The sequence below is a fragment of the Phaenicophaeus curvirostris genome, chromosome 1, assembly GCF_032191515.1.
Source record: "Phaenicophaeus curvirostris isolate KB17595 chromosome 1, BPBGC_Pcur_1.0, whole genome shotgun sequence".
Taxonomy (NCBI): domain Eukaryota; kingdom Metazoa; phylum Chordata; class Aves; order Cuculiformes; family Cuculidae; genus Phaenicophaeus; species Phaenicophaeus curvirostris.
Window position 1 is genome coordinate 146,510,103 of NC_091392.1, and position 17,784 is coordinate 146,527,886.

At 39.9% G+C, this 17,784-nt stretch overlaps 1 protein-coding gene across 2 annotated transcripts in view; it reads left to right on the plus strand.

Moving 5' to 3' along the window:
- The first annotated feature begins 260 nt into the window (after nt 1-260).
- Nucleotides 261-17,784, plus strand: part of GRTP1 (growth hormone regulated TBC protein 1) — a 39,531-nt gene continuing 22,007 nt past the window's right edge. The window contains exons 1-4 of one of the 2 annotated variants that reach the window (XM_069878077.1): nt 261-412; nt 4,478-4,536; nt 7,068-7,226; nt 15,716-15,840. In XM_069878077.1, coding sequence (XP_069734178.1) covers nt 363-412; nt 4,478-4,536; nt 7,068-7,226; nt 15,716-15,840 — 393 coding nt within the window. In that variant the 5' untranslated portion in view covers nt 261-362. The remainder of the gene's footprint in view (nt 413-4,477; nt 4,537-7,067; nt 7,227-15,715; nt 15,841-17,784) is intronic. The other variant, XM_069878067.1, reaches the window with a different exon arrangement.

The following is a 17,784-nucleotide window of genomic DNA, read 5'->3' on the forward strand; positions in this document are numbered from 1 at the left end:
AACCTCCTTGCTTCTAAAAGTAGTGAAATCTGTAAAACTGACTGAACAGTGCATGTTTAAATTCATTTACTTAAACAGCTTTGATATGCTAAATGGAGTGTAACAGTTTGTGTAAAGTAGGTTTTTGTTGGGAGGAGGGAGTTTTGAGCTGCTTTTAAAAATAGCAGCTGGAAGTTATCTTAAGCATACTTGCATATATTTTTTTTTCTGGCTATAGGTATGTAGAAACATTTGTACAAGAATTCTTTTTCATTTCATAGGGTTGATCCATATGGGTTTGAAAGGCCAGAAGATTTTGATTATGCATCCTACGAAGCATTCTTTTCCAGATATCTAGTGGTGCTCACTCGAAGAGCAATAAAATGGTCCAAGCTCCTAAAGGGGAAGAACAGTATACAGAAGAGTTTGAAAGGTGAGCTATAAGTTTATTTATAGGTAAAAATGCATTAGGTTGGAACCAATATAAATTGTATTAAATTGGTTTGCATTTCTCAATGTTAAATACTATTTTTGTCTTCAGAGGAAAAATAGTATAAACTGTAATAATACATTAAAAAGTATGCCATTTTTAGGAGTGTCGTTGTTTTGATTTAAAGCTTGTGAAAGAGTAATCCTTCTTCGGCATACACCGTAATATCTTATTACATCTGTAACCCAGAGATTATGTCCACTGGCACTTCAAGATGCCATTTTACAGCTGTGTGTTTTATTTCACTCTGCTCTGTGCTCTCTTTAGAAAGACATGAGATTATGTGGAAGACACTGTCTCGAACCCCCAGGTATCAGGATGTCAGGGATCTCAGTTGCCAGCTCTGACGTTTTTTTGGATTGCTGAGATTTTCTTGCTGTCCTTATCCTCCATTTGTAAAATGATGTTCACCTCACAGCTCCAGAGGTGTGTGCTAAGAACTGATGCTAAGTGCCTTATAAAGTGAAGAAAGCAAAATTAATGTAGGAGCTAGTGCAACATCAGACAAAATGCTGATAGAACTGTTAATGGCCACTTCAGAAAGCAAGAAAACCTCTAGTAATGTTTTACTTTGCAAGAGAGACAAGGAGAAATAGATAATAGAATCGTTTGTTTGGAAAAGACCTTTGAAATCATTGAGTACAACTGTACCTGTCCACTACTAAACCGTATCCCTGAGCAGTCAGTGGAGGGAGTCAGAAGGTGACAGGGAATCCTGTGAGACCAAAGGTTGAGGAGTTTTCCTCCCACTCTCTCTGGGTTATTTTTTCATATAGGCATCTAAATTTTCCTCTTCACTCTTAATGATGCTGTTCAGCCTGCTTTCTTTTGGGAGTCTTTTGGAGTTGGGCACAGTTCTGTAAGTACATTAAAGAAAAAATGTGTAAAACTAAGGAAAAGTTCAGCAGGCACTGACTAACATAGCTGAATATTTGGAGCTGTGTTTTAGGTGCAGACTTTGACTGCTAATTCTGGTGGGTTTGTTGGATTGGGGTGGTGTTTTGTTTTTTTTTTTTGCACCAAGAATGGGATGATAACTATTGAGACATTTTAAGGATAACCATGTATTTAGCGTACAGATGTCCATTTTAAGGCTGAGGAATCCCTGAAAGTGTATGTTTGAGCTACAGCTGCCAGATCCTATACTGCTTACTAGAAAGTACCTACTTTCACCCTCTGCTTTTTCTTCCAAATGTAAAGAAGCTTTTTTTTAGGGTGTCAGGTTTGAATATAGCCATAATTGTGTGCTATTTTGAATTAGGGAGGATTTTGAGATTCTGCAGATTAGTTTTCTAGTTATTGTGGAAAAATGATCTCAAGCTTCAGCACCTTCTGTTCTTAAAACGTGTGAACTCTGACAGTGGCAGCTTTAAGCAATTTCTGTGGGTTTGTTACATTTCTCTTCCCTTGTGTTCTATGTTCCAGTGCTATAGACACAGAATGTTACTGTGATAGGAACAGCATGGATGCCTTTGGTCTTATTTGGGAGCAAAAACCTTGACCAAATCTTTCAACGTGTTCACCAGGCTTCGGTACTGATTGTCACACTGCCCCACTAGCCACCTAACAGCAATAACCTTTGATGGGGTTTAGTCATCTCTAGCAGGCTACTGTTTGTGAAAAACAGGATGCTGTAAATCCACTGAGTGGATGCGGGCAATGGCTCTTGGCTGTAGCGAGCCCCTGTGGGCTGATGCATCATCTTTGATGTTTCTAACTTTTGCTAAAGATGCTTGAATTTGTAGACGATGTATTCTCATGTATATATGTAATATCTAATTCTAAAGAGAGTGGCTGGAATAAATAATGATGAGGAAGTGTAGTCTGAGTTTAAATTCAAAGTTGTTGCAATAAGCCTCCCTCATTATTGTCAGCTGATACCTCGGAAGAAGAGAGCAACAGCTTAACCTGTACAATTACTGATTATTAAATAATTCCCTTCTTATATTAGTATTAAGATTGAAGTCTGTGTCATAAGCTCCTAGAATTATGTAAGTAGTTGTTTAGGTGTGTGCTTTACCCTACGAGGTGATCCTGCAGTGATTTCCTCCCAGGCAGTCAGAGAGCAGAAGGTCTGCCTGGTGATGCGCTGAATTACCCTCCTCCAGGACCTGACTTCATTGCTTTAAAGCTTCTTGCAGGAGCTGCTGGTTCTGATTAACTTCCCCTATGCTGCAAGCTGGCCATAAGCTGGAACTGAGAAAAGTATTTGATTTGCCACTTCCCCCACCCTGAACGCAATAGTTGTGTCTGCAAACCCATATCCTTTTTTTGAGTTCTACTGAGCCTTTTCAAAATGCATCCTACTGTGAATAGAGGTGAGAGAGGTATTATATGTGTGGTATCTCAGTAGCTACACACCAATTTATCTTTACAAATAGAGAAGCTCATAATTATTGTCTGGGGGGACAGGAAGAAGTGATGATTTGTGTTAATTTTCCAGTTTGGAAATGTGGCGTTGTTCACGTGCTACTGTGCTAGCCTCATCCAGGGTGGTATGTGTGTATATAATTCTGCTCTGCTTTAAGGAAAAGATTATTAGGTTACATGTTAACAAGGATAATTAAGCAGTGTATCCTGTTGTTCTGGATTACAGCCTTCCGGCAGGGCGGGTCATGGGAATTTTGGCTGGCAGTTCCTTTTGCTTGTTCTTCAGTCTCTTCCTTTTTGTTATTTTCTTTCCCCCTCCGCCCTTGTTATCTTCACTGTCTCCTCTGCACATGTGAATTTTCAGTCACTCTCCTCTTGTCTCTCTGATGCCAGCAAGATCCTCTATTTTTTTTTTTATTTTCTCTGTTCAGCTACTTCTTTGTGGGACCAAAACTCAGCTTTCTGTTCTGGCTTGTTTACAGGTGGGCAGCAAACTGTCTAACATAATTACCCAAAGTAGCTTAATTCTGACCAGAAGTGTGCTGTGTGAAAGAATTTGGCTGCAAGTGGATTAGTCAAAACTGACCAGTAGCAGAAGGTGCTTTCCAGTCTTTGAGGCTGCAAAAACACAGTGAAAGGTGAAAGTAATGATACTAAACAGTGGTTGTAACAGTAGCTGTTCTGGCCCAAGGGTTGGAGGAAGGAAAGAACATCTTAGAAAGTCAGATTTTGTGCTTGATTGTAACTTCATAGAATCATAGAATGATTTGGGTTGGAAGGGACCTTAAAGGCCGACCAGTTCCAGCCTCCCATGCCATGGGCAGGGACACTTCCCACTGGTTGCCCAAAGCCTCATCCAACCTGGCTTTGAGCACCTCCGGAGATGGGGCATCCATGACTTCTCTGAGCAACCTGTTCCAGTGTCTCACCACCGTCACAGTAAAAAACCTTTTCCTAATAGTTATTCTAAATCTCTCCCCTTTCAGCTTAAACCCATTATCCCTCATCATATCCCTTCACTCCCTGATAAAGAGCCCCTGCCAGCCTTTCCTACAGACCCTCTTTACGTACTGGAAGGTCGCTATAAGATCTCCCTGGAGTCATCTCTTCTTCGGGCTGAACAAAACCAGTTCTCTGAGTCTGTAACCTGAATATTTACAACGCATCTCTGCTTTGTTTCCTCCATGATATATTAGTGAAATAAAACTTTCATTTCCTTGTATGGTGTTTTCAGCTATTTTGTAGAATTTTTCCTCTGGTGTCCAAGTTAAGTTTCCTCAGCACTCAACAGTGATAGTTAGTAGCTGAAAACAGTAACTGAAAAGTGCAGATACTTCTGAAATGTCACACACTTCTCATATTTTAGAACAGATAATTTTTGTTTTTAAATGGGGTAAAGTAACGTTAATCTTTACCTACACCTTTATCTAGAAGCAAAAATTTCCAAAATTCTTGTATTTTACTGTTAAACGAGAACAGGTAGGTTTAAAGTGATTTACTTATTTTTAAACTTTGTTACTATAAGTAGTGCACAGTATTGGAAAATGTTATTTTCTGCATATCTTTAAGTCACTTTGAATATTTATCCACATTTCTAGACTTCTTCCCTACCATGTAGCTATTTTTTTCTTGTAAAAGGAAAAACATATTAATGAGTGCCACCCTAAACCTGCAGAAACTGGCACTGGGTGTCAGAGGTAATAGAATTATTAGGACTGGGTTTGTTTGCTTAAAAATTGATGTTTCATATTTTGTTAGTGAACAAAGGCAAAAGTTTCACATCCAGATATTGCTTTCCTACATATTTGAAAGCTTAGACTGTGCTGTGTACACTCTGGTTGTCCTGGGAATGATTCTGCACGTGGAAACTCAGGGCTTGGTGGTGTTCTGCAGTGCTACTTTTGAGATCAAGCCCTTGGTTTACAGTTGGAGTCAGATATGTAATTGGAGACTCAGGCACAATCTGGTTTCATCTGTGAAAGCTTCTTAAATGTTACAGTGGGAGGATATTCGGTGGTGTGGACTGTTGTGGGCTTTTTAGTTCCTCAGGATAGTGTGGAAGAGGGCCTATAGAAAATAAAATAAACACATATTTGTATAAAAAGATACAATTTTATGTATAGAATATGACATATAAATAATATATGTATATATAAACCATATTGAATTGCAACTGTCCTTATTTTCAAAATTACTTTGCTGCTTCTGCGTGCCAGTTTGCAGATGCTGGCAAGTATAATAATTATGTGAGGAAGAAAAGCACCATATAAAGGGCTTTTCCATTCCTCAGGGAGTGGGGGTAGGCAGTCACTTGGGGCGATACAAGCCTCTGGCTGTCTATTACCATGAGAATGATGACACTGAGGAATAATGAGTGTATGCTGTGCTGCAGGGCTGCTTTCCCCTTGTGCCAATGTCAAAGGCTTGTCCCTGATTCTCTTGAATTTAATGTGCATTATGGGATGTGAATGTTGGCTGTGCTTCTAGAATTGACAGTTGTTCCAGAAAAACATACCGTTGGAATTATATGTTAGAATATGATAATCCTGTATTTTAGCCAGTACGTTTGCTTCTAGAAACATTTGCAGGCTCATCCAGACATCAGTTCTTGTTGACCTAAATGGGACTGTTTCCTTACAGTCATTCCTACATTTGCAGTGTCCATCTGCAGGATTTCTTGGGCATTAGAGTTCAAAATCTCATATAAAAAGATAAAGTGGGGATTATTAAACAGTCGTGGAAACAAGTAGAGCATTTCCAGTCTGTCTAAAAGAAAGTTGTAGTTAAAGTTAGTTTGCAGCTAGAACAAGTGTAAACCGTAGTATAAATCCTCATTGAAAAGCTAAACATAAACATAAACTGTACCCTGAAGACCAACCAGTTGTTTATTGCAAATGTTAGGGGTAAAAGTGTTTCTTTGAGAGAAAGTACCAGATTTCAGGTGGGTGAAATGCCCATTAGAGCTGCATGGATCTCTGTTGACACTAGGGAAGCAGCTTTGGCTCCTAAAGCATGGGCAGCTGCAATTAGGTGGAATGTATTTAGAAGGTGGCTGACTTGAGTTGTAAAACCTTGTTTCACTCTGCTGTTTTTAAGGCTGTTACTTTAGGCAGCATTTATGTTGAGTTACAAATCTTTGTGATTGGATAAACCAGATTGGGTGTATGTTGGCATGTTTGTGTGCAGAATAAAAACCTGCACTCATTTGAGTCTCATAGAATGTGGGGACCAGAAGTTGAGACTTTAATTGTTACAATCTCATTCATTTAGCAAGAAATGTCTGGTTTCTTTGTCAGTTTCTTTTCCCTGGAAAAAGCAGAAGGTTCTCAAACATTCAGCTGACTTTTGGGGTCAGAAGGGGTAGTGCTGATCTAGGATTTTGTACCAATGAGAAGGACTGACTCCTTATTAATATTTTTCATACCATTCCCAAGAGGAAGCTGCTTTGGCTGTAATTAGCCTGATGCTTCTTCCTGCAATCTTGCATCCTAGTTATTTACGCTGAATCATCTGCTTAAAAAAACACCAAAGAACACCCTGATGATGAATGTGGTGCAGGAGATGAGAGCTACTTCAGATTTGAAAAGACTTCCCCAGTTATTCTAGGAAAAATCATCTGCTGCTCACTCACATCTCCAGTTCTTCCAGAGGCTCGTTTAGACAGTAGCCACGTATTTCAGACTTCTCAGTTCCTGCAATCATTTCAGTGATCAGGTGCTAAGCTGAAGTCCTAGGGTTATGTTAACACAGCCTTTTGTGCAAGAGCATAACCAAGCAAATGGAAAGGGCTATCATGTCAGAGGCCATTAGGAAGGTACAGAAAGAAAAAGTCAGTGCTTGAAGGAATGTAGAAAGGACAAATATCAGGGGGAAGATTTGCTGTTCAAATCTCAATCCAGAAAAGCAGGAAGAAGAGGAAAGAATTCAAAATCCTATAATGGGGGACTAGAGGAGGGAGGAAAGCTCGGGTCTGGAGATGTTCCTGGAGAGTCTGAGTGGCAAGAGCTTAGATATGAATGTAAAATATACGATGTGTCTGAGAAGGGAATGGTTATCCTAAATAGTAGCATAGGTGAGAAAACCTAATAATATCTGGTATGGAGTTTTCCTATGACTTCTCAGCTTTCTGTTACTCATTTCCAAAACAAAAATACAGCTGGATTTTTTTATTTATTACAAAAACCCTAAAACCCTAACCAAACACACCACCAAATTTCTTGTTTTGCAGTGAAGAGATATATCAGGAAAGGCATTCCCAATGAACACCGTGCATTGATCTGGATGATTGTGAGTGGAGCCCAAACCAACATGGAAGAAAACCCTGGATATTACCACAGACTGCTTGAAGGAGAGAAGAATGACAAGCTGGTTGAAGCAATTAAAACAGGTTATTGTCTTTATAATGCTGTTTATCCGTGTTTATCCGTCCTGTGTCCTAAGTGTTAAGAGATCAAGTTATGTCATGGAAAACGTACATTTCTGTAGTAGTGGTTTAAGTGCTGAATTAACATGTAAATTAGATTAGCCATAAGCTCTTTAACAGTACAGATCTTTCCAGGTTCATCATGTGGTCAAAAGCATTAAGGAAGATTAGAAATTATTTGGGAAGGAACAGAGAACAAACTAGAAAACATTATTATGTTGTCTCCTAAGTGATCGAAGAGTTACAACTTTGTACCATGAGACCTGCCTTTGGGTCTGTTTTTTCTCTATCCCACTGGAAGAGCAGCAGGGATGTTTGAAGATGTGGTACAGAGTCTGTATGAGGCAGATGAAGTATGCTAGGATTTCAGCCTGAGGAAAAAGACTGCTGAAGAAAAGCTGCTGATGGAGCTATATGAATTATAAATGGTGCGGAGAGGGTGAATGGGGAGCAATTGTTTGTCTCTTGTAATATAAGAACCAAGGATGCTGAATGAAGTTTACCATGCTGAAGATTTAGAAGAGCATATCAGAGAATTGTGTCACTTGTTACTGGAGAGTTCTGCTGAAGTCACAAGTATGAAATGGTTTAAAAAAGGAATTTGGCAAACTGAAGGGTGCGGAAATCCACCTGATGCATGAAATCCTAAACACTAAACCTAAATCCCTGGAAGAAGGGAAGTATAAGAGGAGAAATACCCCTCCTCTACTAATCCAGCTTCATATGCGCTGTCTGTGAACTTTGATCAGTGGCCAATACTGGTGACAAGGTGACAGGTGACAGTGCAGCCAGACCTTACACTGGCCTCTGAGTGTTTAACATAGGCAATACCAGAGGACAAACAAGTAGGAGTTTCATGTAACTGAAACTTTTCATCCCGCTGCAGCAGGGCTTTTGTAGAGAAACTGATACTGACTGAATTGCCCAGTTACTGAGTCCAGAGGTCAGATAAGCACAATGCTGAGGTTGTTTCATTAGAGTGAAGGTGCAGTTGTCATCTTTTTTCCTCTTGAAAAAGCCAGGTAGTTAAACTTGGGGCTTTATGGATTTTTATTAGCATTGGATAACCATTTGAATGCTTTTTGGTTTATGCTGAGTTTCCTCTCTGCCTCTCCTCCTAGCAGCAGCAGCTGCTCTGTGGGCTTTTGGGACTACACGCCTTAGTAAGGCATTTAGGAACATGGAAGTTTATGCTCCAACAAAAATGAAGACTAGCCAGAAGTCTTCAGGCTCATACCCTGCTTGGAGCTAGAAACAGTAGAGCTTTAACTTGATGAATACGGAGGGAGCTACTAGGATGTCATTCCAAAGCCAGCCTCACTAAGGGCCCTGGAGAAGGAGCAAACAATATTCAGTCTGGTTACAAGAGGGAGTTGCAAACAGTTTATTTTCCAGTACTAGAAAGTGACGTGAAGGGTCATGTCGTGACAATAGGTGGCTTTTCACGCAGGTTAGACTGTGAAATAAGATATTTTTGTGAGGAGGGAAAATAATGGAAGAAGATAAAGTTCTGCTTATGAATTATGGAGATTTGGAAGAGCTACTCCATCGACTGGAAAACTACAGAAGAGAAAACTAACAAGGAGCAAGTAAGGGAAGGGATAAGGAAAAATGGGTTGAAGGCTTTTATTGGAGGAAAAAAATAAAAAGAGGACCTCAAACTCCAAGGTGATAGATTTGCCTTCAGAAAAGGAAGGAAAAGTGTGAACATATAAGGGATAGAGGGAGCAGAGTACTTAAGATGAATGGAAACTTTGTGTTTAATCGTAGAATCATGGAATGGTTTTGGTTGGAAAAGACCTTTAAGATCATCGAGTCAAACTGTCGATTCAGCCCTGCTAAGTCTGCTACTAGACCATCTACCCAAGTACAACATCTGCCCATCTTCTAAACACTTCCAGGGATGGTGACTCAACCACCTCCCTGAGCAGACAATTTCAATGTTTGAAACCCTTTCAGTAAAGAAGTTCCTCCTAATATCTAATCTAAACCTCCCCTGACTCAATTTGGGGCCATTTCCCCTTGTCCTGTCACTGGCTACCAGGGAGAAGAGACCAGTCCCCACCTCGCTACAACCTCCTTTTAGGTAGTTGTAGAGAGTGATAAAGCCTCCCCTCAGTCTCCTTTTCTCCAGACTAAACAACCCCAGCTTCCTTAGCTGCTCCTCATAAGGCGTGTGTTCTAAACCCTTCACCAGCTTTGTTGCCCTTCTTTGGACAAGCTTCTGTTGACAGTGCAAGTTTTATATTGGGCTTTAACTGAGGACTGCTCAGTGTGAATTGTTGTCTGGCAGTCAGTTTTTGTTTCTGCCAGTGTTGTTTTCCCATCACTGTAGGTTTTTTTAACAGTAAACTAAAGTAAGATGTAGAATCTTGCAGCTGTTCACTTTCCACGTCTGCAGTTTCCAAAATTTTTGGGCAGTTGTGCTGTGTTTAGTCCTGTGGTCCAGTTCTAAAGTAATAGCCCAGGATGATGCTGTGGTTTAAAAACAAAGAGAACAGCAACCACACTTCCTTTTTTCCAGGGGAAGGGGCAGGAGCATGAGGCCAACCAAACACTTTATTTCAAATTTAGTTTAAAACCTGTGTAAAAGCCAGTGTATCCTGCTTCTTTGACAAACCCAGAAGCTCCAAACAATTTTCATGTACATTTGGAACTTATTTTCTGTACGCTAATGTCTTTAACAGGATATAATCAGGTTAAAAAGTGCAGGTGGATTGTGTCAAGAAATGGTCTATCTGTAAAGAAAAATCTAATTAGTAACAGCAATGAAAGTCTTTTAGATAAATAAATCTAAGCTGTCCTTTCATCATTTTTGCTCTTTAACTTGCTGATTCTTAGCTGATGGGCTTTTCTGCTGATTTTGTTTTATATGACACTTACTGTATGAACATACCTTTTTCTTTCTAAGAGAAGTGTAAGAGAGAGCAGGCTACTTGCTCTGAACATGAAAATAAGAGCTTAAAGAATGCAGGTCTCTAAATTTTGATGGAAAATTTCATGGGTTAGTTTACGTACATGCTTAGAAGGACATACGTTCCTACTGAACTTCGTTGTTCATGCCCTATTATAGTTTAGTAGGACAAATGATGCCGGTAGGATAAAATGTGGCTGTCCTAATGTAGAGGCTACGAGTCAGTTAAATAAAGGCTGAGGTGTAAATTTATGTAGCTTCCTTGCAGTAAGCCCCTCTTAGGCTGCACCGTTGCATTTCAAAGTATGTCTGTGTCTGCAAGTCCTCTGTAGTGCACGTGCAGCTAATACCCACATTTCCACTTCTGCATGAAGAGGAGTTGTAGAATCAGAGAGTGGTTTGGATTGGAAGGGACCATGAAGGTCCTCTGGTCCAACATACCTGCAGTGAGCAGGGACATCTTCAACTCGATCAGGTTGCACAGAGCTCCATCCAACCTGACCTTGAATGTTTCTAGGGATGGGGCATCTACCATCTCTCTGGGCAACCTGTTCCAGTGTTTCACCAGCTTCAACGTAAAAAATTTCTTCTTAGTATCTGGTGTAAATTTCTCCTCTTTTAGTTTAAAACCATTCCCCCTTGCCCTATTGCTACAGGCCCTGCTAAGAAGCTTTTCCCCATCTTTCTTATAAGTCCACTAGAAGTATTGAAAGGCCACAATAAGGTCTCCTTGGAGTCCTTTCTTCTCCAAGAGTTGTAGGTGCTGTGAAACCCAGGGTCTGATATTAATAAGTCCATACTTTGATCTTTCGCTCTGCCTCATCACTGCTGCCACAACAGTCTGGCTGCTGCGTGGATTGGATAGTAGTTGCAGGATCTTCATTTAGTTTATAATGGATTCAGTAAAGTTCAAACAATAGCGTTTGCTACTTCACTGGAGACAGTGAATATTTTACTACCAAAGCACTAATAAGCTTCTCTGAATGGGTTTAAGCTATTAGTGAAGGCTGGGAATTTTCATGTGAGTTTAGGACATTTAACCATGCGAGAGCAAGGGGAACAGCGGTGTCAGCTCTTCTGTCTCTGTGTAAAAGCCATATCAGGTCATATCCAAACGGCTACCTCGTCTGGTCTTCTGTCTGCCAAAACAGCTAAAAGAGAACTGGAGGAGGAAAGCGTGTGGTGATACTTCCTCAGAATGTTTTTCCTAGTCTCTGGTTATCTGCGGTTTGGGAAGTTCCCAAGTCGTATGCCACGTGTTTGTAGTTAGTAACACTGGATGGAAAAAAATTTACAAAACTCCTCTGGTTGCTCCTTTTTTTATGTCCTTTACCTTGCTCATGATTTTGCAATTTGTTCTCTCTTGTTCATAAGCATCTCCTTCCAAACTCTAAGGAGCTCTAATCTGTTTTATACTGTGTATGGGAGACATTTCATACCCATGGTCTTCCTTGTTGCCATTCTCTTCTACAATTTCTCCAATTCTGATATCACCTTTTGAAGATGAAGAGGTTTCTCGGATTTATGCAGTGGCATTATTGTTCTTTTGTAGGAAATCCCAATCCTGTTTGCTTTCTTGATTGCTGCAAGCTATTGAACTGTTACTCAGTGCTGGTGATGGGGGTTGTGAGACTCAGTTTCTTTACTCTGAGTTGACAGCAAACTTGATTTTAACTTAAAAAACAAATCAACCCCCCCCCCAAAGAACCTCCAAAATGATTTCTAGTCCAGGTGTTGCAAGGAAAAGCTTGGAGATGAGTCCTCAGTATGAAGTTATAACACAACTAAAATATCCTTCAAGTATATTATTTTTACAAGTTATAATTGATGACCTAACATCATTATTCTGGAGGTTTGCAATGGAGTGTTGGAATGCGTATAGTGGCAGTTTACGTGTATTTTTGTTATGTTCTTTACTAAGTTAAGGAAAGAAAAAAAATGCCTGCCTGGAAGCTCTTCAGAGCAGAGGCAAATTACAGATGTAGCACTAGCAAAGGAGTGACCCTAAGTGGAGTAGAGGATGTTAGTTATAAAAATACTTGTGTGATTTACTGGGCACCAAGTCTGGGAGAGGGAAGCACCTGGATATGAAGGTAAGAATAGAAAGGATGGGACAGCAAGATGAAGAAGGTTGACTCGCAGTTGCTCAGCTTTTGACGTACCCGAAACAGGAAAAGGACAAAGCTGGTAAAAAAAGCATTAGTTTTCTGGACTGCACGCTTAAAATCTCTCTGCTCCAGAAACACCATCAACAATTGTGATTCCAGCTACTAAAATAGACGTCTTGTTTATAAACTGAGGCTAATGTGGCTTTCAGCCTATGTTTATATTACTGAATGAGGTATAGAAATACTGCAGCACTGTGAAAGAGAAGATACAAGCCAATGGTCATCTTACGATTGCTGCACAGAGATAAATAGACAGGAAAGGAAAGCTCTTGGTTTTGTTCCTGTCACAGTCTAGCCCCAGCCCGGCTAAATTTCAGCAGCTAAAACCAGTTCAGCTCTTGGATCCCTTCCCCTCCACCCCCAGGGAAAGGAGAGAAGAAAATAAGAGGGAAAAGACTTGCAGGTTGGAAACTAAAACTACAGCTTTAATGAAATAATAATTATAATGATGAAATTATTGTTGTTATTATTATTGTTGTTGTTATTATTATTATTATTAAGTAATAAAAATATATACAAATATATGAGATTGCGCCCCCACCCCTTGATGACTATACATCACCACAAATACTGTAGAGCAGACACAAGGGAATGGGTCCACAGCTAGGAGGAAGCTGAGTTCAGGAACTGGATTCAGGAACGCATCGATTGAGGATCAGGAGCAACCAGACAGGTGAGGTCCTCACTGGACGTCAGTCATCATGGAAAAGAGTGAGAGACCTTTGTGATCTCTCAGTTTTTTACAGAGTATGACATATATGGGGTGGAATATTCTTGTCGATCAGTTTAGGGTCCCCTGCCCTATTTGCCCCTTGCAGCTGCAGACCCTTTTCCGCCAGCTCGAGGATGGCCTTGGTTACTATAGGGATAAGTATAAGCATCGGCCTTTATGCATACCAAAGCCCTGCATTATCACTCTGGGAGAAGAACACTGTCTCAAAAACATGCAATTAGCTTTCAGAGAATGAAGTTACTTAGAGTGACTGAGTTAAGAGTTAGAAAACCAACTCTAATTTAGCTCAAACCACAATAGTTTCACAGGAGCATAACACTGACACCTCACAGCACTGAAAGATCATCCAAAAAAATGCTATTGAGATTTAATCTGAATTTCCTGCAAAGGATTAACTAGTCTTTTCTTTTGTGGTCTTCTTCCTGGTCCCATCCTTCTGTACCTAGTTTGTTTATAGCCAGCAGATCTGCATACAACCACAAGATGGTCATTGTTTTGGGATTTATCTGGCACTGTAAAGTTCTAATGTTCATTTCCCTGCTTGAAAGGCTCTATTCCTCTGTGTGCCAACATCTATCGAGGATGAAGTAGGTTGATGGATAACAGGTGTGTGGAGGGGGAGGAGGAAGTGTGTGGACATCTCCTTTGGGACAGGGGTAGTGAAGTGGGGTAAGTGCTCGAGTTGAATGAACAGCTCTCTCCTGCTCCCGTCCTTTGCCTCAAGTCGTCTCTGGCGGTTGTGTTGTAGTACGGTAAAACCTATCAGTTGGCCCTCTCATCATCTTCATGGCCCTCCTCTGGACCTGTTCCAACAATTCCATATCCTTCTTATGCTGGGGATTCCAGAACTGGACACAGTACTCCAGGTGGAGTGTCACACTCTAGCTCTTCTATCTCATTTACTCTCTGCACAGTCCCTCTTTCCCCAGACTAAAATACTGCTACTAAGTGTAAAGTCCTTCATAAAATTAGAAAAGACTTCCCCCAGTCCTTGTGGCAAAAACGTACTCTGCAAGCAGAAAGCAAATGGGAGATCATTCTCTCAACTGCAGGGCTTCTTCAGGTTTTGAAATTAAAAATTAGTTGAGTTTGAATAGTCTGTACTCGATATGTGATGAACTTTTCCTCCTCACCCCTTGTCTTCATTCTGAATAGTTGATGGGAAGAGCCGTAACTGAAATGTCAGCAGTAAGTTTTTCTCTAACATCCAGCATATAATTTAATAAACAACAAATGCTGCTTATGCAAATCGTGTGCTGCTCTTCCTACCAAGAACAAACAAACCAAATTAATTTATCGTATAACTGTCTGGCTGTTGCTCAAGTCCTTTTAAAGACTGTCTTTTTCCTTATGTTTTTCTGTTCAGTCACATGAGAGATGAAGTGAAATATTGTCTTGACTTCCACTTCTGTAGATGATTTGTTCACTTTTAAAAGGAAGGAATAGTGATAAGTACGATAACTTTTAATGCTTGTGACTTCCATGACACTAAACTTGATTTTGAGAGGCATTCTTCCTTTGGCTTAGCTCAGCTTTGTGTCAAAGCTGGAACAGATGACTTCTTTTATGCAGGAAAAACTGATAAGAAGTGATAACTCTTAGGACATAAATATCCATACAGTAGTGCTGTTACTGATTTTTTTTTTCTTACTTTAACCTAGTTTTTTGTTGTTGTTAAATATAACCTAAGCAACTGTTTATATTTTATTAGTCTTGGGTTTTGAAAATCTTAAAAGTTACTTTTGAATAGGATTTTCATCCCCAACTTAAACTTGTAAAAATCAGATGCACAAGTTTGGACTAATGACCTTGGGTTCTCTCTTTATTGAGTTAAGCAGGCCAAAAATTAACTCTGCCTGTTCCTTTCCAGCAACTAAATGGAGTTTTGGGTTACCAGCTCAAACTTGCATGTCTAATTTTTAGACCTTTGTAAGGAGAGATGAGTCCTGCTCTCCACGTTTGATCTGGAAGAAATAAATGTTTAGAAATCTCGGTGATTGCATAGTCCTTACCTGGTTTAGGATTGAGCCTGAAGCATGTGGGAAGTGCTCGGCTGCTTGGATATCAAACATAACTCTCCTTCTTGATGATCTTGCACCGATGAAGAAACAACTTTTCTCATAGTCACATCATGGAGAAACTTAAAAATCTTCAAAAATACCGTGATTTTAAGTGGAAGCCAGGAGTTGCAGGAACAGGACTTTTTTTTTTTTTTTAAGTTGTTTGGGACTCTTTGGTAGAAGTTGACTGAATAAGTCAGTTGAAAGTTCATCTGATTTGTTAGGAGGCCATGCTTTCCTAGAGGCATAGTTCTAAATGTCCGGTTTGCTTTCATTTAAAGCTTTGCAGTCAGGTGTTGAGGGAGTCCAGTCCGAAAATTTCTTTGATCTTGCTTGAAATTGGTTTCTGTGCACTAATAGGATTAATCTTTCTAGGAATAGATTGTTCTTGAATGCAGATGGCCTTTTAGCCAAACTGGTGATAAAGCTGTTTCTTAAAATTCATCCACCAAAACTACACTATGGGTGAGCCATAGTGAAGTTTCGGTTGTACTTCAGAACAGCTGTAAAAGTTTATTTGGAAAATGAAGGATGGAACGGCTCTTAATTTTCATCTTTTTTTTCCCCCTTTTGTCTAGACATGAACAGAACATTTCCAGATAATGTAAAATTCCGCAAAACTGCTGATCCCTGTTTGCAGCATACGCTCTACAATGTACTGGTAGCATATGGGCATCATAACAAAGCAGTAGGATATTGTCAGGTATGTAATCACTGGCTTTTAAGCAATGCAAAATTTCACCAATAGCAACTGTTCTTGCCCATTTGAATGTGTATTTTTAGAAGCAGATCCACAAACTTTCTGGGTTTTAAAATGGCCCTGGGGAGGGAAAAAAATGAATCACTTCAGGCAAGTTCAAATGTCGTTGTGAATTTCTCTGCAGGCTTTTTTTGTAGCTTAATTGATCATGATTGGTTCCAGTCTTTAGCTGCAGACTAAGCGTTTTATAATATGTGGTTGTATAAAGATTAGTTGGTTTGGAGAGGAAGAAAAAGTGAGCTTATCTTTCCCTCTTCCTCCCTCCTGTCCAAAAATAGTTCTTGGTATGTACAAGGCACCATGAGATCAATTTCCTTGGTTTTCACTGTCACATTTTTCAGAGCACAAGGTGACCAGCATTCATGTAACATCTGGAAGGGTGGTGGCATTTATTTGGTGCCATCTCCCAGTATAGACAGGCAAGTAGGAGGAAGATTTGTTTGAAATTCAACCTTATACTACTGCTTAGATGGCAGCTAAAAAAGCTCCTGTTCTCATTGCCAAGTACAGTAAAGTTTCCTGTGGGACAAAAAGAAGGTAAAAGTTGATTCATGACAGTCAAGAGCAAAGAACCCGTTGTTAAGGATCATAAAGAAGCAGGAACTGTCATGAGCAAAATGTGAGTTTGGTTCACTTATTAAGTTCTCTCTTCTCCCTTTCCTTACCAAGGATCCATGTGCTAATCTATGCTTCATGTGAGCTGAGGAAGATAGTACAATAAATACAACTGTTACAAAGTTAAAAGAATATGAATTGTGTTTATTGAAATCTGTAGGGGAGAAGACTTAGATGGCCTCGAACCTGGACTGAAGTCACTAAAATCTATTTTTTTAGTTGCAATCAGTTTTAGTACAGGAATGGAAGCAAAAGATTAATTATTTCTGTTATTTTCAGTATTATGTATTTATTAAAATAATTTTTTTATATTTTGAGAATAGCAGAAGAGGTAGAATTATGAATCTTCTCTTTTATCATAGAATCATAGAATCACCAGGTTAGAAGAGACCCACTGGATCATCGAGTCCAACCATTCCCATCAATCACTAAACCATGCCCCTTAGCACCTCGTCCACCTGTCCCTTAAACACCTCCAGGGAAGGTGACTCAACCACCTCCCTGGGCAGCCTGTTCCAGTGCCCAATGACCCTTTCTGTGAAATTTTTTTTCCTGTTAAAAAGGTGTTCACCTGTTAAAAGGTGTTTAAAACAGTGGACTGCTCTGCGTGTCAATCAGTAATATTGCCCTAACTTAGTAGTGTTATGGTAGATACAAGGATGAAGGTGCCTGAGGCAGAGGCAGTGCATTTCCAGGGAATACCAGTGCACGACGTGTGTTCTGTATGCCAATTCTACAGTCAGAGGATGTCAGTAATGGTTATGAATATTGCACATCTGGAATTTGGCCAGTCATGATTTGACTGCTTTTCACAAAATTCCTCGTGCCTCTTCCTCAACCCCCCAGCATTTACCTTGTGTTTGCATGCTGAAAGGCAGGAGCCACAGTGGCCAGCCCCGAAGTAGCATGTGGAATACTGGCAGTATTATGGAAGCAAAAGATCTGTGCGCAGTCATTTGAGTTAAGCAGCAACAGCTTGTAAAAACTGATGGAGGTACAACTTGTTACTAAAGAATGTTTTGAGTCAGGCGTTCTCCTTCTGCAGCCATGCTGTCTACCTGCCGGTGTGTTGTATTTGTACTACACATCTAAGACAGCTGTGGTTGGGTTCTCGTCAAAGCAGTCTTCAAGTACATTAAGACAGGGGTTTGGGATTCTTTTTTTTTCAAAAAAAAATTAAAAAAAAAAAATTGAAGGTAAATTATACACTACTAAGATTTTCCTTCTAATTTTCCTTTCCTTGATCTTTGTCAACAGTTATTCTCAGCTGTC